At 37.5% G+C, this 22,986-nt stretch overlaps 1 protein-coding gene across 2 annotated transcripts in view; it reads left to right on the top strand.

Annotated features, from left to right (window-relative positions):
• The window catches only part of tyw1 (tRNA-yW synthesizing protein 1 homolog (S. cerevisiae)), a 123,977-nt gene that overhangs the window by 31,922 nt on the left and 69,069 nt on the right, over positions 1 to 22,986 (top strand). For both annotated transcript variants that reach the window (XM_072589559.1, XM_072589558.1), the window contains exons 9-13: positions 7,892 to 7,944; positions 10,187 to 10,305; positions 12,432 to 12,541; positions 14,150 to 14,327; positions 17,041 to 17,176. In XM_072589559.1, coding sequence (XP_072445660.1) covers positions 7,892 to 7,944; positions 10,187 to 10,305; positions 12,432 to 12,541; positions 14,150 to 14,327; positions 17,041 to 17,176 — 596 coding nt within the window. The remainder of the gene's footprint in view (positions 1 to 7,891; positions 7,945 to 10,186; positions 10,306 to 12,431; positions 12,542 to 14,149; positions 14,328 to 17,040; positions 17,177 to 22,986) is intronic.

A 22,986-nucleotide genomic window follows, 5' to 3' on the forward strand; every position in this document is an offset into this window, starting at 1 on the left:
TTCCTCTTTTTTTTTTGCTTGCATATATCTGCTTTATACTTTATGCTGTGCATTTGCCCACTCACTGAACTTGTTAAAAATCACATGGAAGCATCTGTACATCTTTCTTGCAGCTCACCCTCCCATCCAGCTTTAGTCATGAATGATTTAAAGTTTGTTTAAAGTGGTTCTGCTTTATGGTGTCTTTTGTTCAAGCTGAGGTTGATGGTGAAAATCATAGAAGATAGAGACATTGAGTATCTGGTTTTCTCTTCCATTATGTGTTCAAGATATGCTTGCTACACTCTTGTGTAGCATGGTGAAGATTGTATTTTCTTGAGCTTATAGTACACTTAAAATTCAAAATGTCTAAGCAGCCTCACCAAAAGGTATCTTCTTTGTAAGAAAAATTACCATGCATTCTTTGCATATCTTTATTAGGTTGCATGAGAAATTTATCTTGGGCATAACTCCTAATCTCCTAACCTTTGCATATTTCTGATATGTAGATGATATGTATGTTGAATCTTCAACTGCAAGTGAAAATTTCCTGTGTGACTTAATGGGCTTCCTCCTGTGCTCATATTCACTTTGAAATGGAGCAGTCAAATGAACTCCCATTTCTTGATGTTGAACAATCGGCCAGGGATTTCTCTGACTATTGGCTACAGACCTATCTTCATTGGCCAATATGCACATTGGGATACCCACCACTCCATGCCCTATAACATTGGCCTTCTCACCAAACTCTTAATTAGGGCCTGAGCCATTTGTGCAATTTGTAAACTTGCTACTGAAATAGGACATCACAAAACCAGCCTATGGGATAATGGCTATCTTGATGAGGTTATTTTTCATTGATCAAGTTACGATTAAATGATATACAATGTCTGAGCTGTGAGCTAATCGGCACATGCAAATCTAATGAGCTTAGAGGTAAATGTGTGACTCAAAGATTGGTGTAGGAGAAATACTTTCGAAGGAAAGAAAACTAGTGCAAATATAAATACGTTTATACCTATAGAAAGGGGAAGGGTGTAGCTAAAGTGAATGTTGATCCTTTGGAAGATGAGACTGGGGAGTTAATAGTGGGAAACACAGAAGTTATGAAGCCTTTAAATCAGTATTTTGCTTCGGTTTTCACAGTGGAGAGCAGTAGTACCATCTCAATAGTAACAGGTCATGCAGAGGTTATGGAAAGGGAGGAACTTAGAATGATTATAATCATTAGAAAAAAAGTACTGAGCAAACTATTCGGATTGAAAGCAGACAAGTCCCCTGGGCCTGATGGCTTGCACTCTGGGATGAAAGGAAATGGCAGTAGAAATAATACTCGTCATTATAATAATCCAAAATTCCCTGGATGCTGTCAAGTTCCACTGGATTGGAAAATGCTTATATAATTACATTATTGTTATGAAGGTGTAGAGGTCCTGCACCTCTTAAGAGAGTTGAAAAGCTAATAAGGCCTGCCAGGCACAGTGCAAAGTGTTCTGAACGAAGTAACAATTGGTTGAAAACAACTCTCAGCAGATGGGTTGCCATGAGACACAAACAAATTCAGATTCAGCCAATAAATGATGCCCCAAGATACATGAATCCAATCAAATTTGTATTTAGTATTTTTATAATATTAAAACCAATAAAACAATCTGATGTTTTGTGGTATAAAACTGGACATTTTGAACAGCTAGAAAGAGAACTGCTAAAAGATCAACACATGTCAGCTGTTAGTTCAAGAGCTCTCTGAGAGTTATCTATCTGTGGAAGGAGTCTGTACAACAGAACATCAAAACCGACTTGGGGAGAATCTACAAAGGAGGTTCGCCAAAGCTGACAGGATTTGAAATGGGATTTTATTTTTGTAAATCTTAATTGGGACTCTTTTATCGAACTAGTATTGTAGAATGGGAGGTAAAAGATAGGTTTAAGTGAAAGGAGTTGTAAATAGTTGTTAGTATTAATATTCACTTTTGGACTTAAAGTTGTTAATTTTTACTTTAAATAGTGACCTCTGGAATAGTTCTTGGCCTCTTGAATTTCAACAGATTAGAGCACACGGTGATACTTTTCTGTGTTGCTGATTTAAATTAGCAGTGGGGTTTACCCTGTATCATAGCATTATTCAGAAAGGGAGGGAGCCAGAAAGTAAGACATGATAGATCAGTTAATTTAACATCTGTCGTTGAGAAATTGTTAGAATACATTATTCAGGAATTAATAATTGGACATCTGGGAAGTCAAACTCCAAACAATGAGAGGTAGCATGGTTTATAAAAGATAACTTGTGTTTGTCTAATTTGTTAGAATCATTCAAAAATGTGTAGAGTTGAGGTTTTAAATTATGTTTTATTGCAATCTCTCAATTAGACTTTAAAAGTATTAAATATAGATACTAAGTTATCCTGGAGCAGTGTTTTTAGAGCAGTAAGGCTGTACTATCTGAGTCTGTAGATTGTTAAGGTGCAAAGGTGGCATTTCGTAGAGTGAAGTGCTCTTCCTGTTGGATATTAAGAGATTTGGTAGAGTTTCTGTGGTGCTGATGTCTATTTTTGGAGGAAGTGTGTTTTGATTGCGAATCCTATTGGATCGCATGGATCGGTTGGCACAGCAGTTAAAGGCAATAAGAAATTTACAGGAGCTAGTGTGATGAATGGCAGTTGCAGGGAGTGAGAAAAGAGATCAGTATGAGGCATATGCAGTTGGGAAAAGGAGCAAGTCAAACAATCAGGGTAAACCGGAACGAAGCGGAGAATGAGGTAATTTAATTGGATAAATTAAACTGTATTTAATTCAATGCAGGAGGCCTGACAGGTAAGGCAGATGAACTCGGGGCACAGTTGGGAACATGAGAGATTGGGGTATCATAACGATTACAGAAATGTGACTTAATGTTCCAGGGTATAGATGCTATAGGAAGGAAAGTAAGGTGGGGGTGGGGGGAGGGGAGGGGAGGGGAGGGGGGGGAGGGAGGGGGGGAGGGGGACGGAGATGACTCACGAGGGGGAATGGCACTTTTTAATTAGTGATAATATTATAGCTGTATTTTGGAAAGATAACCTTAGGAATGTGTTCAGGGAAGTTACTTGTGTAGAGCTAAGAAATAAGGAAGGGATGATCACACTACTGGGATTGTACTATGTGCCACCTCCATTAGTCAGTGGAAAATTGAAGATAATTTGTAAGGAGATCTCAGTTACCATTCAGAGTAATAGGGTGGGAATGATAAAGGACTTTAACTTGCCAAAGTGAAAGTGCCATAGTGTTAAGGGCTTGGATGGAGAGGAAAATGTTAAGTGTGTACAAGAAAATTCCCTGATTCATTTTGTGGATGTACCTACTGGAGAAGGAGCAAAACGTGACCTTCTTTTGGGAGATAAGGTAGGGCAGGTGACTGTGGTGTCAGTGGCGGGGAGCACTTCGGGGCCAGCAACCATAATTCTATTAGTTTTAAAATAGTGATGGAAAAGGATAGATAAGATCTAAAAGTTGAGTTCTAAATTGGAGAAAGCCAATTTTGATGGCATTAGGCAAGAGTTTTCAGAAGTTAATTGGGGGTGGATATTTACAAGTAAAGGGAAGGCTGGGAAGTGCTTTCAAAGAGCTTTCAAAAATGAGATAATGAGAGTTGGTATGTTCCTGTTTGGGCAAAAGGCAAGGCTGGTAGGTGTAGGGAGTGCTTGGATGATGAGAGAAATTGAAGTTTTGGTCAAGAAAAGAAGGAAGCGGATGTCAGATATAAACTGCAGGGTTCAAGTGAATCCCTAGAAGAGTATAAAGGCAGTAGGAAGTATAAAGAGGGAAATCGGGAGGGCAAAAAGGGGACACGAGATGACTTTGGCAAATAGGTACTTATCATCAGTATTTACTGATGATAAGGACATAGAAGCTAGAGAACTTGGGGAAATAAATAGCGATATCTTGAAAAATGTCCATCTTACAGAGGTGATGTTGGATGTCTTAAATTGCATAAAGGGGAATATATGCCAAGTACCTGATCTGGTGTACCCTCGAACTTTGTGGTAAGCTAGGGAAATGATTGCTGGGCCTCTTGCTAAAATATTTGTGTCATTGATAGCCACAGGTGAGATGGTGGAAGACCGGAGATGGCTAACGTGGTGCCATTATTTAAGAAAGGTGGTAAGAAAAAGCAAGGGAACTATAGACTGGTGAGCGTGACCTTAGTGGTGGGCAAGTTGTTGGAGGGAATCCTGAGGGACAGGAGTTTCATGTATTTGGAAAGGCAAGGACTGATTAGGGATACTCAGCATGGCTTTGTGTGTGGGGAATCATGTCTCACAAACTTAATTGGAGGCTTTGAAAAAGTAATGAAGACCAATTGAGAGGGCAGAGCTGTGGACATGACCTATATGGCCTTCAGTGAGGCATTCAACAATGTTCCACATTGTAGATTGGTTAGCAAAGCTAGATTCCATGGAATCCATGGAGAACCTGCCATTTGGAACACAGAATTGGCTTGAAGGTAGAAGACGGAGGGTGGTGATGGAAGGTTGCTTTTCAGACTGGAGGCCTGTGACCAGTAGTGTGCCACAAGGGTCAATTCTGGGTCCACTGCTTTTTGTCAGTTATATAAATGATTTGGATGTGAACATAGGAGGTATAGTTAGTAAGTTTGCAGATGACAGCAAAGTTAGAGATGTGGTGGACAGCGAAGAAGGTTACCTGAGACTACAACAGGATCTGGGCCAGTGGGCTGAGGAGTGGCAGGTGGAATTTAATTTTGATCAATGAGAAGTGCTGCATTTTGGAAAGGCAAATCAGGGCAGGACTTACACACTTAATGGTATGGTTCTGGGGAGTGTTGCTGAACAAAGAGACCTTGGAGTGCAGGTTCATAGTTGCTTGAAAGTGGAGTCGCAGATGGACAGGATAATGAAGACGGTCTTTGGTATGCTTACCTTTATTAGTCAGTGCATTGAATGTAGAATTTGGGAGGTGATGTTGCAGCTGTACAGGACATTGATTAAGCCAGTTTTGGAATATTGCATTCATTTCTGGTCTCCCTGTTATAGAGAGAATGTTATGAAAGTTGAAAGAGTTCAGAAAAGATTTACAAGGTTGTTGCCAAGGTTGGAGGACTTGAGCCAAAAGGAGAGGCTGAATAGGTTGGGGCTATTTTTTCTAGAACGCGGAGGCTGAGGGGTGACCTTACAGAGGTTTGTAAAATCATGATGGTCATGGTTAAGATGAATAGCCAAGGTCTTTTCCCCAGCATATGGGGCAGTCCACAATTAGAAGGCATAGGTTTAAGGTGGGGGTGGGAAGATTTAAAAGGGACCTAAAGGACAACTTTTGCACAAAGGATGGCGCATGCATAGAATGAGTGGTGGAGCCTGGTACAACTACAACATTTAAAAGGCATTTGGATGGGTGTATGCATAGGAAGGGTCAAGAGTGATATGGGGTAAGTGCTGATAAATAGGACTAGATTAGTTTAGGATATCTGATCGGCATAGACGAGTTTGATTGAAGGGTCTGTTTCTGTGCTGTACAGCTCAATGACTCTGTATAACAACCAAATTGGAAAATAGGGATTTTTTACATGCAGTATATCTGGACTTCCAGGAAACATTTGATAAGGTGCTGAAGAAGTAAGCAGGTCTGGCAGCACCTGTGGAGATAAAGCAGAATTAATGTTTCGGGTCCAGTTACCCTTGTTCAAATACAAAAGGATATTCATAGGTTAGGTGAATGGGGCCAACTTTTGGCAGATGGAGTTTAATATAGATAAATACGAGGTTATCCATTTTCATTGAAAGAGTAGAAAGGCAACTTATCTAAATGGACCAAAACTTTAGACTGCTCGAGAGGGACCTGGGTGTCTTCATGAATCTCAGAAAACTAGCTTGCACGTAACTAATCTATTGCAGGTACAGCATGTAAAGTGGCATATTGAATTTTGGCATTTATTGTTAAGGGATTAGAGTATAAAAATAGCGAAGTTTTGCTGCAACTCTACACAACATTAGTGATATTTTATAGTTTTGGTCCCCTTAAGTAATATAGTTGCATTGGATTTAATTCAGAAGAGGTTCACTAGATTGATTTCAGAGGTAAGGGGTTATCTTTTGAAGAGAGGTTTAGTAGTTTAGGCCTGCACTCTGTGGAATTTAGAAGAATGAGACGGGATCTAATTGAGATACTTTAGATGCTAATGGAGATTGACAAAATACAGTACTACGGTAAAGCCTTTGATAAGATTCCACATGGGACTTTTGGTCCCAAGTGCACCCTGTATGTACCCTGTCTACCAGTCTTTTGGGACAATCTAGAATGAGAAGTCGTTAGTTTTACAATTAGAGATATCTGATTTAAAGAATTGAGGAGAACTTGTTTCTTTCAAAGGGTCATAAATCTGTGAAATTCACTATCCCAGAATGCATTGGGTGCTAGGACATGAAGTTAATTTAAGGAGATGGACGTATTTTTAATTAGCATTGGCAGTTGTGTGATTATGGAGAGCAGGTGGGAAATTGAAGTTGAGACAGAGATTAGATCAGTCATGATTGTATTGAATGGCATAGCAAGCTCAAGGGACTGATTTTGCCTATTCTTGCTCCCAGTTCTTAGATTAAAACTCATGAACAGGCCTAAGGCTGTATCTTCTGATCCTGAAAAGTGCTCTGTCTACCTCTTTTTACCGTAAAAGGCTAAGATAGCTCAGAAGACTGGTATTCACCATTAACAGGATGCTGCTATCAATCCAAAAAGATGATTTGCTTGTCACACAAATGTCTGTGTGATGCTAGGTTGTAAGTAATATGTCTAGATCAAGAATGGCAGATCAATCTAACCAGTCTATCTCTTTGGCTGTTTGCAACAAACAGGATGCTGCAATAATCAACTGTAATTATGGTAATTGCTGTAATAACCAATTGCCCAAACTCTCAATGCAATATCCAGCATTCGATATGACTCAATTTTTGGATAGCATGTGGTAAATAATCCTGAGCATGTTAAAAATATTGCTGAATCCAATTTACGGTTATCAGTCAGGCTTGCAATGTGTGCACCTGCATGTACTGAAATCTACATGTGTTTATGCACAGGGTCATGTTGTTTGCAGACAGGAAGACCATGTACACACTATGCCTGTTTCAACTCAACAAATAGGTGATAGTCATTTTCTAGTTCATTTCTCAAGTCTAACCTTGACTAACCAGACTCAGACTGCCGAGTTTGAAATTTAAGTAAAGCTTGGTACTTAGCTGTCTATCATTAACTGGTACATTCTCTATGGCATTGTTTCTACCAATCAGTCAACGTGCCAAACAATTTCATATAGTTCAAGTGTTCCTTTATCCTTTGCTATTTCTTTCCAATTGGAGTTGAGTGCAAAACACGAAGTTTTGACAAAATGTGCCTTTATTTCCAGCAATGCTGAAGTTCATGCCGAACCCAGTGGCCAGCTGTGAACATGGTAAAAATTGCCACTCTTCATGTGTTAAATTAAAGTTATTTGGAGATGTGTGTTTTTTTCAACATAGTTGTAAAGTATTCAATGCTTAACTATTCTAATGCAGTTTTAAAAATAATGATGAATGAGGTAGCTGACATACTTTGTAGTATTTGCTTGTACAGTGTGTTGCAAGTGAAATGCAAACTATTCTAATTATAAAGTGTCCATGATTTTACTTTTTTTAATGACGTACGATTGAATGATTTCCATAAATTGGTACTTCTGGAATTATTGTGGATGGAGAAGGAACATGTGATGAGAAGGTTCCACAAGTAAATTATCAATCTCTCACATCCTTAAATGATGTTCGAGATTAAATTGAACTGTGAAAAAATTAAAAGTGCCAAGAAAATAAATTGAATCTGTGGATAGTTTATTGGAGCCAGGAGCAGTTAATAAAAAGTAATGAGTATGAACCATTTTATTTTTCAGGATACCGCCTGATCGGAAGTCACTCAGGTGTGAAACTGTGCAGATGGACCAAGGTAACTGATTTTATGAATTATGAATCTCAGAATTTATATTCATCTGATCTCCTCCTCTTTTAAATTTTTATTAAAATGGGTCAACAGGGATAACTTTTAAGACCATGTGAGACACTGCATTCAATCATGGGATTTTTTTTTGTCAAAGGTGTAGAAGTAAATGCTGCAGATCATTGACTATATTAAATATCCAGGTTCACCTGTTTTACTGCAGTGAGGTCTTTGAACAGTCCACAAAGTTTGATACAATGAATGATTCAAAAGGATCTGCAATATTTTTGTATATTGTTTCATGAATATTGTAGCTAAACCTTTGATAATCTCAAGATGACCGTATTTAAAAGTAAAAATCATTTAATATTTGCACATGCATTACATGTACAGTAATTGGACATCTTACATTTCATATTACATCTCCAAACCTCCTCTTCTCATATTGCCACTGAGTATTGAAACGTAGTAAATTACCAAAGCATCCCTGAGTGTTTTCAGTCAAAGTTTGATGCCAAATCACATCAGGATATATTAAGACAAATTTTAAGGAGCTATTTACAGAAGTGGCTGTGATTGAAGGAGTGAGTGATAAACTTTGGAAGTAAAAAGCTGAAGTATGATTGATAGAACAATATTGCTGATGCACAAGAAGCCACAATTGGAGAGCTCTCATAGGGTTGTGATGATGTGGAGGATTTTACAGCAACCGTGCAGTATGAAAATATGGAGATGTTTAAAAATTAGGATGAGAAATTTAAGTTCAGAACGTTTCTGAATCAGGAGCTGAGAGCAAGTAGAGGTCAACTAGCAGCAGGATGGTGAGTGATCTTTGAATGAATCATGGGCCACCAAGTGTTTAAAAGAGTAACCTTTGCAATAATGGAAGATGAGAGTTTGGCCATTAGAGCATTGCAATTTGAGATGATGAATGGAGAAGACAGTCTGAACAACAGGTGGAGTGAAGACTGGCAATGTTGTGGTGGTCGAAATAAATAGTTTTGATGAAGAGATTGGGTGTCTGAAACTCAGAATGGGCTGAAATAGATTTCTCCAGTTATAATCATCTAAGTGGTGAGGGAACACCATTAATCGTGGGAGCTGTAAATACTAACGTTTAAATGGTGGAAATGTCTACTGACCCAATATTGAACATCTCGGTTAATGTATTAAATGGTATGCAAATAGTTTAATAGCATGCATTTTAAAATATCAAGTGCAGAAGAATGTGCAGCAGTGGATGAGGAGTGTGATAAATCTTTAGATTTGTGGATCACAAAAATTTGTTTTTGTATTTTTCCTTCTATTTCACTATAAGTTTGTTGGACCATTTCTCCCTAAGTTTGTAGTTTATGGTTTTAATCTCCTCATGGTGACATTGTGACCCACCAGCTTTCTGTGTTAACAACACAGACCCTTTTTGCATTGCAATCAAGCTTTATTAAAGCACTACACTTCTAAGTTTGTGGTTTTGTTTGTACAAGGTGTTCAGTAGGTTACCTAATTTGTGACATTTTGACTTTCTTTTTAAAAAAGATTTTTAGTACCTCCCTGTTATGCATAGACCTTCTGACTTCCCATTTTGTATGAATTTTGAGGTATTCCTCAAAACTTCGGGCCCTATCCCTGTTGAGTTTGTTTATTTCATTATTTCCACATCAGGTCCTGTCCTTTGTTACAAACAGTTGATGTGGGTTGAATTTACTTCCCTGCTACTCATTTTTGTGTTTCCAAGTCAGATTGTTACATACAGATTTAGATTTCTATGATGTGAAACTTAGCATATAGTTAGAAATTAATGAAGTAAGAGTTGTAAGTTTCTGTTCACCTGACTACTTTCATTATTTTTTAATGAAAGTGTAAATTTCAGTTATTACTGCATATAATAAATTTTCATTGATTCCACATTGCTTTCTTCCATCTTTGCTCAACCTGTGGTCAGATAATCACTGCAGCCATTTTATGTCCGTGTCTTTTGTTTTAAAAACCTTTTCAGTCCATGAAAGTACTGCGAATAAAATCAGATGATGGAAGATAAAAAAAAAAATTGGTGGCCCACATTTCATTAGTATTGTGACATTTAAAGTGTGATGTACAAGTCCCTGACTTGTACTATGTTATTTGCCTTCTATATCTTTTCCACTTAGATCATATTGATATCTAGTATTTGCTCCTCTTGATTTCTAAATGTGTGTATATAATATTGATTGATGTGTGAGATTTGTTGCATCTTTTTTCCTTATTTCCACAGTCCATGCTCCGAGGCAGAGGCGGTTGTTACAAACACACTTTCTATGGCATTGAAAGCCATCGCTGTATGGAGGCCACTCCTAGTCTAGCCTGTGCCAATAAATGTGTCTTTTGCTGGCGGTAAGCGACTGAAGTTGCACATGATTAGTTTTGTTGATTTCTTTAGGTTGTACTTGCTTATCGATTTCATGGATTAAACCAAGTGATTTAAATTATCATTGCCAACTAAATGAGAAGTAATCTTATCTAGTGTTTGAGGCACAAAAATATATACTTGTTTGGATGTCTTTTAAGCAGTCTGGTGCTTGCACTATCATTGCACTATTGTGTTCAGTACCTGTATTTATGCCATGAAGTTCATTTTGTAGGTCTTGATGATCTTTGAAGAACTAACTGCTTTGCATTGCAAAGGTTCTAAAAGCTAAACATGGTTTGGTTAAAATTCTTAGTTCTGCAAAAGGTAAATATTACACCGAGGTTACAGAGCTCTTTTAGCAACTTATTTCACTCATCCAAAACAATATTACATTGTCAGCATCTTTACAACAATGGGCCTACTTTCGATAGTTTTACAGGCAAATGTGTATGTTTAGGTCAAAACTGGATGCAACCATCAGTAATAGCTAATATTTCAGAAAATAAAGATAATGAAATCATATGGTTAAAACATATTGTAATTGATGATTTTTATATTTTCTAAACATAAGGAAGTAGCTTATAAATCCAAGCTAAAGGTTATTTTATTGGAGAACTCTAGCCATTCAATGATAGAATAAATGATCTAAAATAGATTAAAGAATTATTTTGTTGGAGTGGAATTGTTTGTTTTTGAAAGAGTTGCTCAGCGGAATCATCCGTTTTCATATTTTGACAGCATTTTGGAAAAAATACTTTTAGTAATCACGCTGTAGGTAAATTTTTACCATATTTGCATCTTTGACAACTCTCAGTGCTCTTTTGAGTAATATATTGTATGTAACTCGCTTTTTGAGACGTTTTTAAGATGTTATATTGTTATGAGTTGTTCAGTTTTACTCTTAGTTTCTATTTTTGAAGGTAAAGGTAAAGTCGCCATAATCCTCCAGACCATAGGGCCGTTCTATTATTAGAGAGCGATATCCCATAGTGTTTTAACCTGAGGATCACCACACTTGGGTGAGGGGTGAGGGGTGAGGTTGAGTCGGAGAGTTCTTCATGGGAACCTCAGTTGCTGCAGAAATTGAACCCATGCTGTTGGTGTTACTCTACATTGCAATCTTGCCATCCAGCCATTTGAGCAAACTGAGCCCCTACTACTTGAGTTCAGTTCATTGTTGTAACATTTATTGGATTATAAGGGACAGGATGTGTAACAGAAATGACTTGTTTTCTTTATTGTTGGCCACAATGTACATGAAATGAATTTTGCTTTCAGCTGTTTATTTTTGGAACTGTCACTGTTGTCAGACAAGACAAAGATTAACTAATATATACACAAATTATGGATCCTGTCGATAGTAGAGAGGTGAACAAATTAACTATTTGGCTAAACCACGGAGGAAAAGGAAGGTACTAAAGTTGTTCATCAAACACTGCTATAAGCATTGACCATTGAGAAATGGCAGACTGTAAATACAGTTGAAAACAGACTGTGTAATTAAAAATACAGTAGTGTTTCCTGTAACATTGCCTCACAGTATCTCAAAGCATTGTTGTGAGAAGCTCTGACATTGGCAAAAGACGTCGTGTATAAGGCCTGTGAGAGGGATCAACAATTGTCAATTTGATGTCCAACTTCATAGTCAGAATATTCTGATTTGGTGGAAGAAAGTGGCCAAACATTTTATAGAAAACTTATATTAAAAGACAATCTCAGGGAAGCGAATCATGAATGGCAATAAGGTTTGTAAGTTGTATCTGCATTGAAAATGTAAATACTGTTAATTTTCATACGCTATATTAAATAAATGATCTGTGGATTTATGGTCTCCGTCATATTATTGATTGTGTGATATGTCCAACTGTTATAGGCAAAGAATCAGATAGTGTTTTCAAGGTTGGTGATGTGTATTGACACTGGTTCATTTTTACATTGATCTGCGTGTCATATTTCTATAAGTACACTACACTCTGTATTGTAGGGAGACTACTAATGCAGGTAGTGAAGTTAATGGCACTGAACTAGAGTACACTACTTTAAACAACAAGTAAAAATACAGATGTTATAAATAAGTAACTATGACTGACATTGTGTTTTTTTTGTGTAGACATCATACGAATCCAGTTGGAACTGAATGGCGCTGGAAAATGGATGAAGCAGATATGATCTTAAAAGAAGCAATTGAGAACCATCAGAACCTGATAAAACAGTTCAAAGGTAAAAAGTTGTCAATCAACTTTTTCAAAAGAATTTTGCAAATTATAGGCAAGAGTTTTTGTTCACTGCACAAATGGCAGTGTCATTGATTGATGAGTTAGGCTGGAAAAGAAATAAAAACTTTCTCCTCCAATTCCCACCTTGCGCTTTCTTTCTATTCATCATTTGATTTGCTTCATAGAATATCCAACCCAAGCAGGCGATCAGTATTTATTTTCCTAAAGGGCAATAATCTTGGTCTTGGGGGAGGGGCTTGGCAAATGTTTTCCATGTGCATCATTCTCTTTTATTTCATGCATTTTAACTGGCATAGTTCTGTCACAAATTTGGGTTGTGCTTTACAGTATTGAACCTCAATGGTCCTCTTTAAATATACAGGTTTCTTCTACCATCTGTCCTCTAGGTGCTGCATTTAGTTTTAAATCTACATTTCCTCCTCTAATGGAAATTACCTTTTTTTGAAAAAAAGGTCTGCTATCTCCCACCCCTTTATAATTTTAAGAATGTATTTTCTATTCCAACAAAAATGGCCCAGTTTTTCAAGTCTTACTTCAAATTTATATTGCCTCCTATTTGGCATGATCCTAGTAAATTTGTCACTTCAAAATCCATCCTGTTGATTTTCTTTAACTCATTCAAGGGGAATAGGTGTCACTGGGCAAGACTGGTGATTACTGTCTTCAAATGATCATGAACCAGAATGATAAACTTCATGATATGATTCTTGTATGCGATTAAGACTGGTGTTCAAGGACTCTGTTACAGGGGCAATATAAATAAGGCAGTGCATGTTCATGCCAGGGTGCTGTCTGATTTGGATGCAAATGGGTGGTAGTGTTGTTATGCACCTGCTTTCCTTGTGCTTCTAAGATCTGGAGGTTTAGAGCTCAAAATCTACACAATGCTTTTTATATGGTGCTGTTGATGAATTATAGGATTAATCATAGTTTGTCATTTTGGATGATAAGTTATACTATCTATCTATTGATATTTGCTGTCCCTTTGATTTGAGAATGCCATCATCTTAGGCTTGAGTTTCTGCCATAGGTCTGTCTTGGACTGAGCAGGACATTTCTGAACCCATAGATCTTCGGCCAAAATGCAAGAATTTATTCCTTTTCTTTGTGTCCTTGCATTTTGATGCAATGAAAGTCATACTGTCATGAATATTTCTAGTCCAAAACAGTATATGTGACATGCAAATTATGAACCAATTCCATGTTTATGGTACACAAATTAGAATTAAATAATTGCTATAAGAATAAATGGAAAATTGATAAGTAACTTTTTCATTTTCCTGGTAGCTCATTTTTAACTCATTGCGCACCTGCACTTAATGTTTTATCTTGCTAGATTTACTGCAACTTTGCTTTCCTCTGAAGTGTAGACCTAGTTCTCACATTATTTTATTCTGTATAACAGGCTTCAGACATTTTGACACCAGATATTAAAAAAAATTGACTAAAGTGTAATTTGTTATACTGATGACCTATACTTGATTAAATGTCAAGAAAGTTATCTTGGGTGAAAGGATTCTGGTCCACCTGTCCAAATACATGACAAATATTATAAATTAAAGTATTTCATATATATGTGTCATTTTTGCAGGTGTACCTGGAGTAAAGGTTGACCGTTTTGCAGAGGGAATGAAGGTGAAACACTGTGCATTGTCATTGGTAGGAGAACCAATCATGTACCCCAAAATCAATGAATTAGTGAAACTGTTACACCATAATGAAATCTCCACTTTCCTTGTAACAAATGCACAGTTCCCAGAGGAAATCAGGTGAGAATTATCAATTAAATAGGCAACCACTGATAGAAGAAGATGTGATACATTCTTGAAAATTATCTTTAAATCAAACTGTATATTATTAATTATGGAGTTTTATGGAAAAAGATTGTTGGTTGAACTATCTCTTAAACACTATTCGGTAAAGAAATATTTAACTACTGGTTTTTAATTCATTAAATTAGAATATTTAAATAACCTAACACTACTTTCAACAGCAACTTAGGTTTCACTATACCTTTAATGTACTGTAGAGTCCAACCATTTGTTGGGGTTGCATTTGTTGTAAACCTCAATGATTTTCAAAAATCGCAAAAATGCTGTGCGTATGCAATACACACTTTCTACTTAAGGAAGAAAGGTTTTCTTTTAATCTTGTTTTCTTCAAAATCCTGCGAGTTCAAGATTGGAGGTGCAGCAGGCAAAAGGGTGTGCAGTACGTTTTACGCAATTGAGTAAATTCACAAAAGTTGGACAGCAGAACTTGACTGTAATAAAGTATTCTTCATACAAAGCTAACGAAACGAGATATGGCATGAATATAAGGAGATATAAAGTCAGATGGCCAAAAGCATGGCCAAAAGCTTTATGTAATATCTTACAGGAGGAAAGGAAGATTGTTTGATGGAGAGGAGTGGGAGGGAAATCTTGAGCTTAGGGCCTAGACAGCTGGAAGCATGGCTGCCAACATGGCATGTTTAAAACTGAGTTGCTTGAGGGGCCAGAATTAAATGAGTGCTGATATCGCAAAGGGTTAAGAGAATGCATGATCGCACTGAGATGGGAGGAGTGAGGCCTTGAAAGAATTTGAAAATAAGGGATTGAAAAAAATTCAAATGCAGATGCAATTTACAGTTTGTATTGTGCATAATTGTAAGATTTTTTGATTTCAGCTGGATATTGATAGTTAAGGTGATTTTAGATATAATTTATAGTATTGATGATTTACACGTTTTTATTTGCATGTTATGAAAGTTGCCTTGTGAAGTAGCTCTGAACTAATAGATCGATATTTTAGTGCTTTAATTTGCATCACTGATGAAATGCTGTTTCTAATTTTACTGTTAATTAAACTGATGCAGAATTATTAACTTGCAGAATCTAACAATATATCAGAAACATGAAAGGTAGTTAAATTGATCTCCAAGTTTTATATTTTGAATAGTGGCTGGTAGGTCATTGATATAAATACAGGAAGTGAAAAGTAAATTTTCTACTGTGTGCAGGATAGTCATGCAGATTGATTTTCATGTCAGATTAGCATTTTATGCAATGTAGAACAGCATTCTGGAAAAGAAGTACATTTTCACCAAAGGGAGCTGTTTAATTTTTATTATAAACCTTCACTCAAAACTGTTCAAATACCATACTGTTCTTCACTTTTTTCAAGGTTAAAATAGAATAAAATTTTTTGGGGGGTCGTTAACATGTCACAAAGTGAATACTGAAATAGAATCCAGCCATTTGGTGTCCGAGGACTAACTTTGAAATCAGTTCAGAATAGCTGACTACTTTCTGAGAGGAGCGAATGTGAAATAATCATTGCTCATAGCCAGCTTTGGAGACAGTTATAAATTTAATGGTAAAGGCTGTGGCTGTAAAGTTAATGATAAAGGCTGCGTTTAGGTGGCAGACAGACACGCACCTTTCTGATTATTTTCCTATTCTAATGGAATGTGAAGCATGAGCCAATGCTCCTGAGAGATGAGGAACAGGAATCGTTTTTGTAACCATTAAAGTTGTATAGTTGATCCAGTTCAAAATGCTCATTGTTTGGGACTTTGCACGGGATGAATGTTACTTGACACTTGTTAGCCCACACCTAGACACTGTCCAGCACCTGCGGGTTGAGAATGTGGCTGAATACTGCAATTTTCAGGCAAGATTTCTTGACAGATAATCGTTAAATAAAAGGTAGCTAATAATGGTTACCTTGAGCGTTCTTTCTTGACAAACACTCTAATAAGGTCCCGAGATCGCGGTGATTAGCATCCAACCAGCAAACCCATCTACATAGCTGACGAGCCTCCAGTCGTTGGAGGGATTGACCTTGACTTAGAGACTTGGTGGTCTGTTCAGATGGATACCAGGGATGGTATCACTGTTGTATGAGGTGTGTTTGGTTTGACTGGGTCTCTATTTAAGAGTGCTTAGAAGGATGAGATGAAATAGGATTGAAATGTATAAAATCCTAACAGGCTGAGACAGGCTAGTTGCAGGGAAGATGCCCCACCAGTGGGGAATCTAGAACCAGGGGTCACGGTGCCAGGATAAGGAATAGGCCATTTAGAATTGAAATGGGGATACACTACTTCACTCACCTGTAGAATTCACTGCCATGGCAGCATGTGGAGGCCAGGTCACTGAGTACAGTCAAGAAAGAAGTTGATACATGTTTTCATATTAAAGACATTTAAGGGGTAAAGAGAGGAATCGAGAATATGGTATTGAGATAGAGGTTGGGCCATGATTATATCGAATGGTGGTGTTTAACAAGTGCTGCCAGCTATTTCACTTTGGTTTATTAATAGACTTGAACTCTAGTCATCATGACCAACTTTTTATTGGTCAGAATGGAAGTAAAGAAAGGGAAGATAATTATATAATTGATTTTAGGCATTTAGTTAAGATGGAAAAATTTTGAGTTCAGAATAAATGAAAGTTATAAATGAAGTAATTTCCTCAAATGTCGTATTCTTTCCTTCAGAAAACTTGAACCAGTTACTCAGCTTTATGTCAGTGTGGATGCAAGTACTAAAGATAGTCTGAAGAAAATTGATCGCCCCCTTTTTAAGGACTTTTGGCCACGGTTTCTTGAATCCCTGAAGGCCTTGGCAGACAAGGTAATGAGATTATTTATGTAACTTGACAAAGGTACAGTAAGGCTTTTGTTGCACTGCATGTTCTGGGAATGGATGGTGCTGTTTAACGAGGAGTTGTGTTACTCCGAGCACAAGGTGCTGCTCTGTCTTTAAGGAGAAGTAGCTGGTCAGTTAAAGGCTTCAGTAGAGCATGGCATCACAGTAAGACCAGAACCCAGCGGGTAATCACAACTGAAGACCAAGCTGAACAGAGACTCTCACTGGTTTAGATAAACAGCTCTGAGTGTAATGTGTTCACCCTCCTTCCCAATGAATTGACATTTCACAGCATTGTGAACAAATCCATTCTGATGGCCATGTGCCCACTGATGGGAAATTTCCTTCAAAGGGTGGATTTCTGACATTTTGAGTTTCATTTCGAGTGACATTTTGAGGTTTGGAAGTCTGCCTTTTAAGTTTGTTTCCAAACACAGACCAGCTTTTCTGTTAAATAAAATGAGCTGACAGTTGGTTTGCATGAAAAAAATCAGCTTCTTGCTTTTAGATATCCTTGGTTTCCAGCTGGCATTTTTAAAAATAAAATGAATTGAGTGAATTCAGGGACAGGTTCTTAACATCCACATGAACAAACGTCCTAATGCCATATGCCATGTCCTGCTCCCAAACACAGCATCTGGTTTCACTATGGTGTGTGATACAGCAGCCTCTCCGTGTCAGAGTGAGAAGAGTCCCCCTCGTGTTCAGTCTTATTCCCCTCACCCATGCGTAGTCTCAACCTCCCGTGCGCAATCTGTGGCCCACCCACCATGTGCAGTCTCACCCTGTCTCTTTCTCATGCATGATTTAGATTTTGCTCTTGTAGATAAAGGAGGGATATTTAGGAGGCTGGGATTAGGAAATAGTGCAAGATGATCAGCCATGGTCCTATCCTCTATGTTTCTATGTGAGGTCTCCACATTCACTAACAAAACCATGTTGAGTGGGAGAGAAGGCTGGGGGGGGTGACGAAAGAGGCTATAAACTGATATGGACAGCATCACTTGAGTGAGCAAAGCGAGTGGCAGATGGAACATAATGTGGAGAAATATCTATTTGTGGCAGAGATTTAGAAACTGACTTAGTGGCATTAAAATTCCCTTCCCTGCCCAGTCTGCTCTTGCAGATCCAGTGAGGTTTTGTCCCTGAGGAAGGGTGTTTTCTGACTGGATTTTATAACATTGCAATATTAAGGTACTGAGTGGAACAGAGTTTGCTATATCCTATCACACCATTTACTTTGCTGTCTGTATTGTGTGAATTATATTTAAAACAGTGGCAGATGGAATATAATGTGAAATGTGATTCACATTTGTAGGTCAAAGAGAGCAAAGAACAGAATGTTTGGTTTTAAAAATGGTGAGAGACTTTTGAATATTATTGTCCACAGGGTTAGAGTGATCTTATACACAAATATCGGAAAGTTAACATGATGGTAGAACCAACAAATAGGAAGACAAATTGATTCATATGTGGAATGAACTGCCCAAGGAAATGGTAAATGCGGGTACAATTAAAACATTTAAAATACATTTGGATAGGTGCACGAGTAGGAAATACCTAGAGGGATGTGGGCCATATGCAGGCAAATTGGACTAGTTTAGTTGGACTGAAGGGTCTGCTTCCATGCTGTATAACAGAAATCCTAATTAATAGAATGCTGTTAATGATGCAGTGCCAGATAACCCTGTTTCCTGCATATGGCTACATGGCTACATCAATGTGCCATGTTGATAAATAATGCAGAATTCAGGAAATATTTCTGACTTAGATATTCATAAAGATCATAATTGACTTACCTAGAGCTAAATTGCAGTTTTCATAGTTTGATATATTAGCTTTTTATTGGTAGTTTGCTGTGTATTGTGTCCAATATCCAAACCACCACATTTTCCAAAAGACTACCAATGCCCACTCCTGACCACCTGCAAACTTTAATTATACACAGCTCCAAATCAGTTGATGTAAGCCCATTAGAAAAGACTGAAGGTGTCCAGTATTTGATGATCTGATTTAGTCTTGCCCCAGCAATACTCAGAGTCCTGACAAGGGAGAACTTACCTTGAATTTTGCAAAGATGGAGAATTTAGGGAGGAGAGGACCTGTTAGAAAGTGAATGACATATGGAGGAGAATCCACTAAGTGGCACCTTCCCTATGCCAAATCTGCCACTAGCCCACAGAGTGAAAATTGTCAGGATTGGCTTTTCCTGTTACTGGTTAAATCCCAATGGTGTTGGGGTGAGGTCCCTAGGTGGTCATTAATGGCCACTTAAAAACTTCAGTTGGCCCAGGGCTAGTTGGACAACTCAAAACCTCCCCTACTTCTGGGAAAATTGTGGTGGGACTGGATAGGACGTAGACATTGTGCCCATGGTATTTTGCAAGAACCTCCACCAACACCATCCACCAACGTGTATAAAGTCTAGCCCTTTATTAACCATCGTAACTTCCCTGTTGCTCATCTGAAAGCTGGTGAAAATGGTGTGTAATTCCTTTGGGAATGCAATTGACATGAGATTTTTCTCAGCTAATCTTTCAGTCTTGGGTGTAAACAGCTCTAACAACTTCTGCCACCTCAATTGGGGGTAAATGTAATTCTAACGTGTTTGGTTTTGACTGTAAGAATGAGTGAGGCTCCAAGGGCAGATGACACTTCTGTTGTTTGACATCAGGCTAATGTGAACCTTTAAAAGTAATCTGATTACGTTATGAGATCATTGTCACATTACGTATCTGGCAGTAAGAACATTACTGTCTGGATTATTTGAAGAATGTTGTTTGGACAGTTTGTTGGTGAGATTGGATTCCTTTCCTGTCTGCAAGGTCTCCCCTCATCAGTTGACACGTCTTGGAGGGGCTTCTGGTGGTTGTGCACTGAAGCGATTACCTAGCTTCGTTGTTCTGTCATCTTTAAGGTGAACTATAAAATAATTAATCAGAGTAAATACTAATATTTATATACGTGATCTGAATTCTTCATGGTGGTTTCTACTCAATATGATTACAATGCTTAAGGGAAAACAGAAGATGGCAGTTTTGCAAATTCATAGTGAATGATTTATAAGGTAAATGAGTTTGGATTTTATTGACTTCAAGTACTCCTGCAAAATTGATCTTTAGTCAAATAATTAAAAAGCAGTGTGCAGAAGTTGTTTAATGTTTCCATAAATCCAGCGTAAAAGAATGAGAAAATGTCTAGGGCATAGATATTTGAAACAATGTTATTATTTCTTAGAATAATTCTATTTATTCTCCCATGTTTATGTTTACATTTTACTTCGTGAGTACTTTGATCTAAATAATTTGTGTTCTGATGACAGTTCGAATGAAAGTGGTGCTGAAATTTAAATAGTTTTATATTATAGCTTGCATTCGTTTTGTTCCATGGCTTTTATTAATTTTTTTTCAAGTATCCCTAAAGGAATAGTTTTAATCTGCCAATTCAGAAATTAAATGCTATGATTGAATCATTACCTCTACATTCCATTTTTTTGTATTACATAAAAGTTTTGAAAAAACTTTGTAATATGAAAACTGCACACTTATAGCTCTTCTAATATTTAGAGTTCCAGTAATTATTTACATAACTTCCCTTCTGTAGCAGTGGTAAAATCCTCTTTTAGATACAGTTATAAAATCAAAGAATACAGAATTCTTAGATAATTTTGTCCTAAATTTGCATACAGGGTACCAGTTTAATATAAAGCAAAAATGCTATCTCCAATGTCCTAATACCCAAGAATGCTCTATTGTATAATGTTGTTTAATCCATGTGTGAATATGTACTTGTAGCTTGAACTGTTTTAACTGTCGGTATTGGCTTCCGCTGATCAAAGAGTGCCTAGTGGGCAACTTACTGTGCCATATACTGAACAATCTCGGTTATCCAAACATAGATTATCTGAATTTTGGACTATTTGAACAAGATCTCAAGGTCCCAATACTTGGGTAAACTGTTATTTGAAACATTCGATTTGTCTGGAACATTCAATTATCCCTGCCTGTGTTGTTCGAATAATTGAGGTTGCCCTGTATGTTGCGGAAGAATAAAATGGGCAACTAATTAAGCTGGCAGGAAGCACCTAGTAAAACCCATTTGAAGTCTAAAACTGAGTCGAGATACAACCGAAAGGATATAATCGTTTAGTTTTTGTCATGTTATCTCAATTTCATACTGTGACTGTTGTTTGGATCAGAGTCCTTATCTCTCTCTCTCTCTCTCTCTTTTTTTACTTTTCAAATTTATCTGGCCCTTAGTTTTCCACTTCTAGCCATGTTCTTCTCCATTGGTACATTATCATGCTGCCTTTGATTTACTAGGTAAAAACAAGGACTGCAGATGCTGGAAACCAGAATCTAGATTAGAGTGGTGCTGGAAAAGCATAGCACAGCAGGTCAGGCAGAATTAGAGGAGCAGGAGAATCGACGTTTTGGGCATAAGGCCTTCAGGAACCAGAATTACGCTCTCAACTTTGATCTCCAGTATCTGCAGTTTTCACTTTCTCCATGATAAAATATGCCAAAGTTCTTGTCAATAAAAATCCATCACTATATTCCAAGATGTGTAAAATACCACTGCTCTGTCTATCCTACATAAAGTAAGGGTGGCACAGTGGTTAGCACTGCTGCCTCACAGTGCCAGAGACCCAGGTTCAATTCCTGCCTCGGGCACCTGTCTGTGGAGTTTGCATATTCTCCCTGTGTCTGCGTGGGTTTCCTCTGGGTGCTCCAGTTTCCTCCCACAGTCCAAAGATGTGCAGGTTAGGTGAATTGGCCATGCTAAATTGCCCGTAGTGTTAGTTGAACGGGTAAATGTCGGTGAATGGGGTCTGAGTGGGTTTGTTGGGCTGAAGGGCCTGTTTCCACACTGTAAGTAATCTAATCTAAGTCCCCCCAGAAAAGCAGTATTATATTATATATACTGTCCTTATGGATCTGCATTTCTCCCATGTCTCCTAACACATTAAGTTGAAAGTATGCACCTTCAAGTTGCTCCATTGGCTTGGTGCTCATTCCCTTCACCCGATACATGTTGCCTGAATGGAAGTGCCATACAAGCACAAACTTGCTTATCCATAGTTTGTGAAATCACTCTTTTAGGAAGCTAGGAAGTACTAAAAGAATTTTGTCACAAAGCTGAAGAATACATTGGTGAAGGTTATTTTGAAAGAGATTTAATATTAATAAAAAGGGCACTGCATAAGTTAAGTTATGCTAATCGAATGTAAAGTTGACCTTTTGTGCATTTTTACATAATGTCAGTCATAAATCTCAGAACAAGGAAAAAGAAATAAGTTATAAATAGAGAATCCAGAGTTTAGCACTGTGAAAGGCTGAATATGCTTCATTAATGAACATCTACAAAGTCATCAAAGTCTCCATTCAGAAGGCATTTGTTTATGTTACATGGCTCCTCATCAATTATTTGGTTCAAACAATACACAAAGTTGGTTGCCGTGTTAGTCTACAAAATAAGTGGGTGCAATCCAAAATGCTATGAAGCTATTGGTTAAGTAATTTGGAATGCTATCATTCAGCCGAAGATGGGAGAGGAATACATTTTCAGCATTATTTAACTAAAAATGTCTTTCAGCAGTTGATTACTTTGTAATTAGATGCAATTGATGACCCAAGTAAAAATGATTATCCTTTGTGCTTTAGAAATAAATTGATTATTCTGTGAGAATTAAGAACTGAACTGATGGGTGAGTGTGGCTTGAAGAGTATCTGTTGAAACATTCAAACCTAAATGATTGTAAATTTGAGACTAGATATGACGTAATAAAATAGATT

This window comes from Chiloscyllium punctatum, chromosome 19 (genome assembly GCF_047496795.1).
Source record: "Chiloscyllium punctatum isolate Juve2018m chromosome 19, sChiPun1.3, whole genome shotgun sequence".
NCBI lineage: Eukaryota > Metazoa > Chordata > Chondrichthyes > Orectolobiformes > Hemiscylliidae > Chiloscyllium > Chiloscyllium punctatum.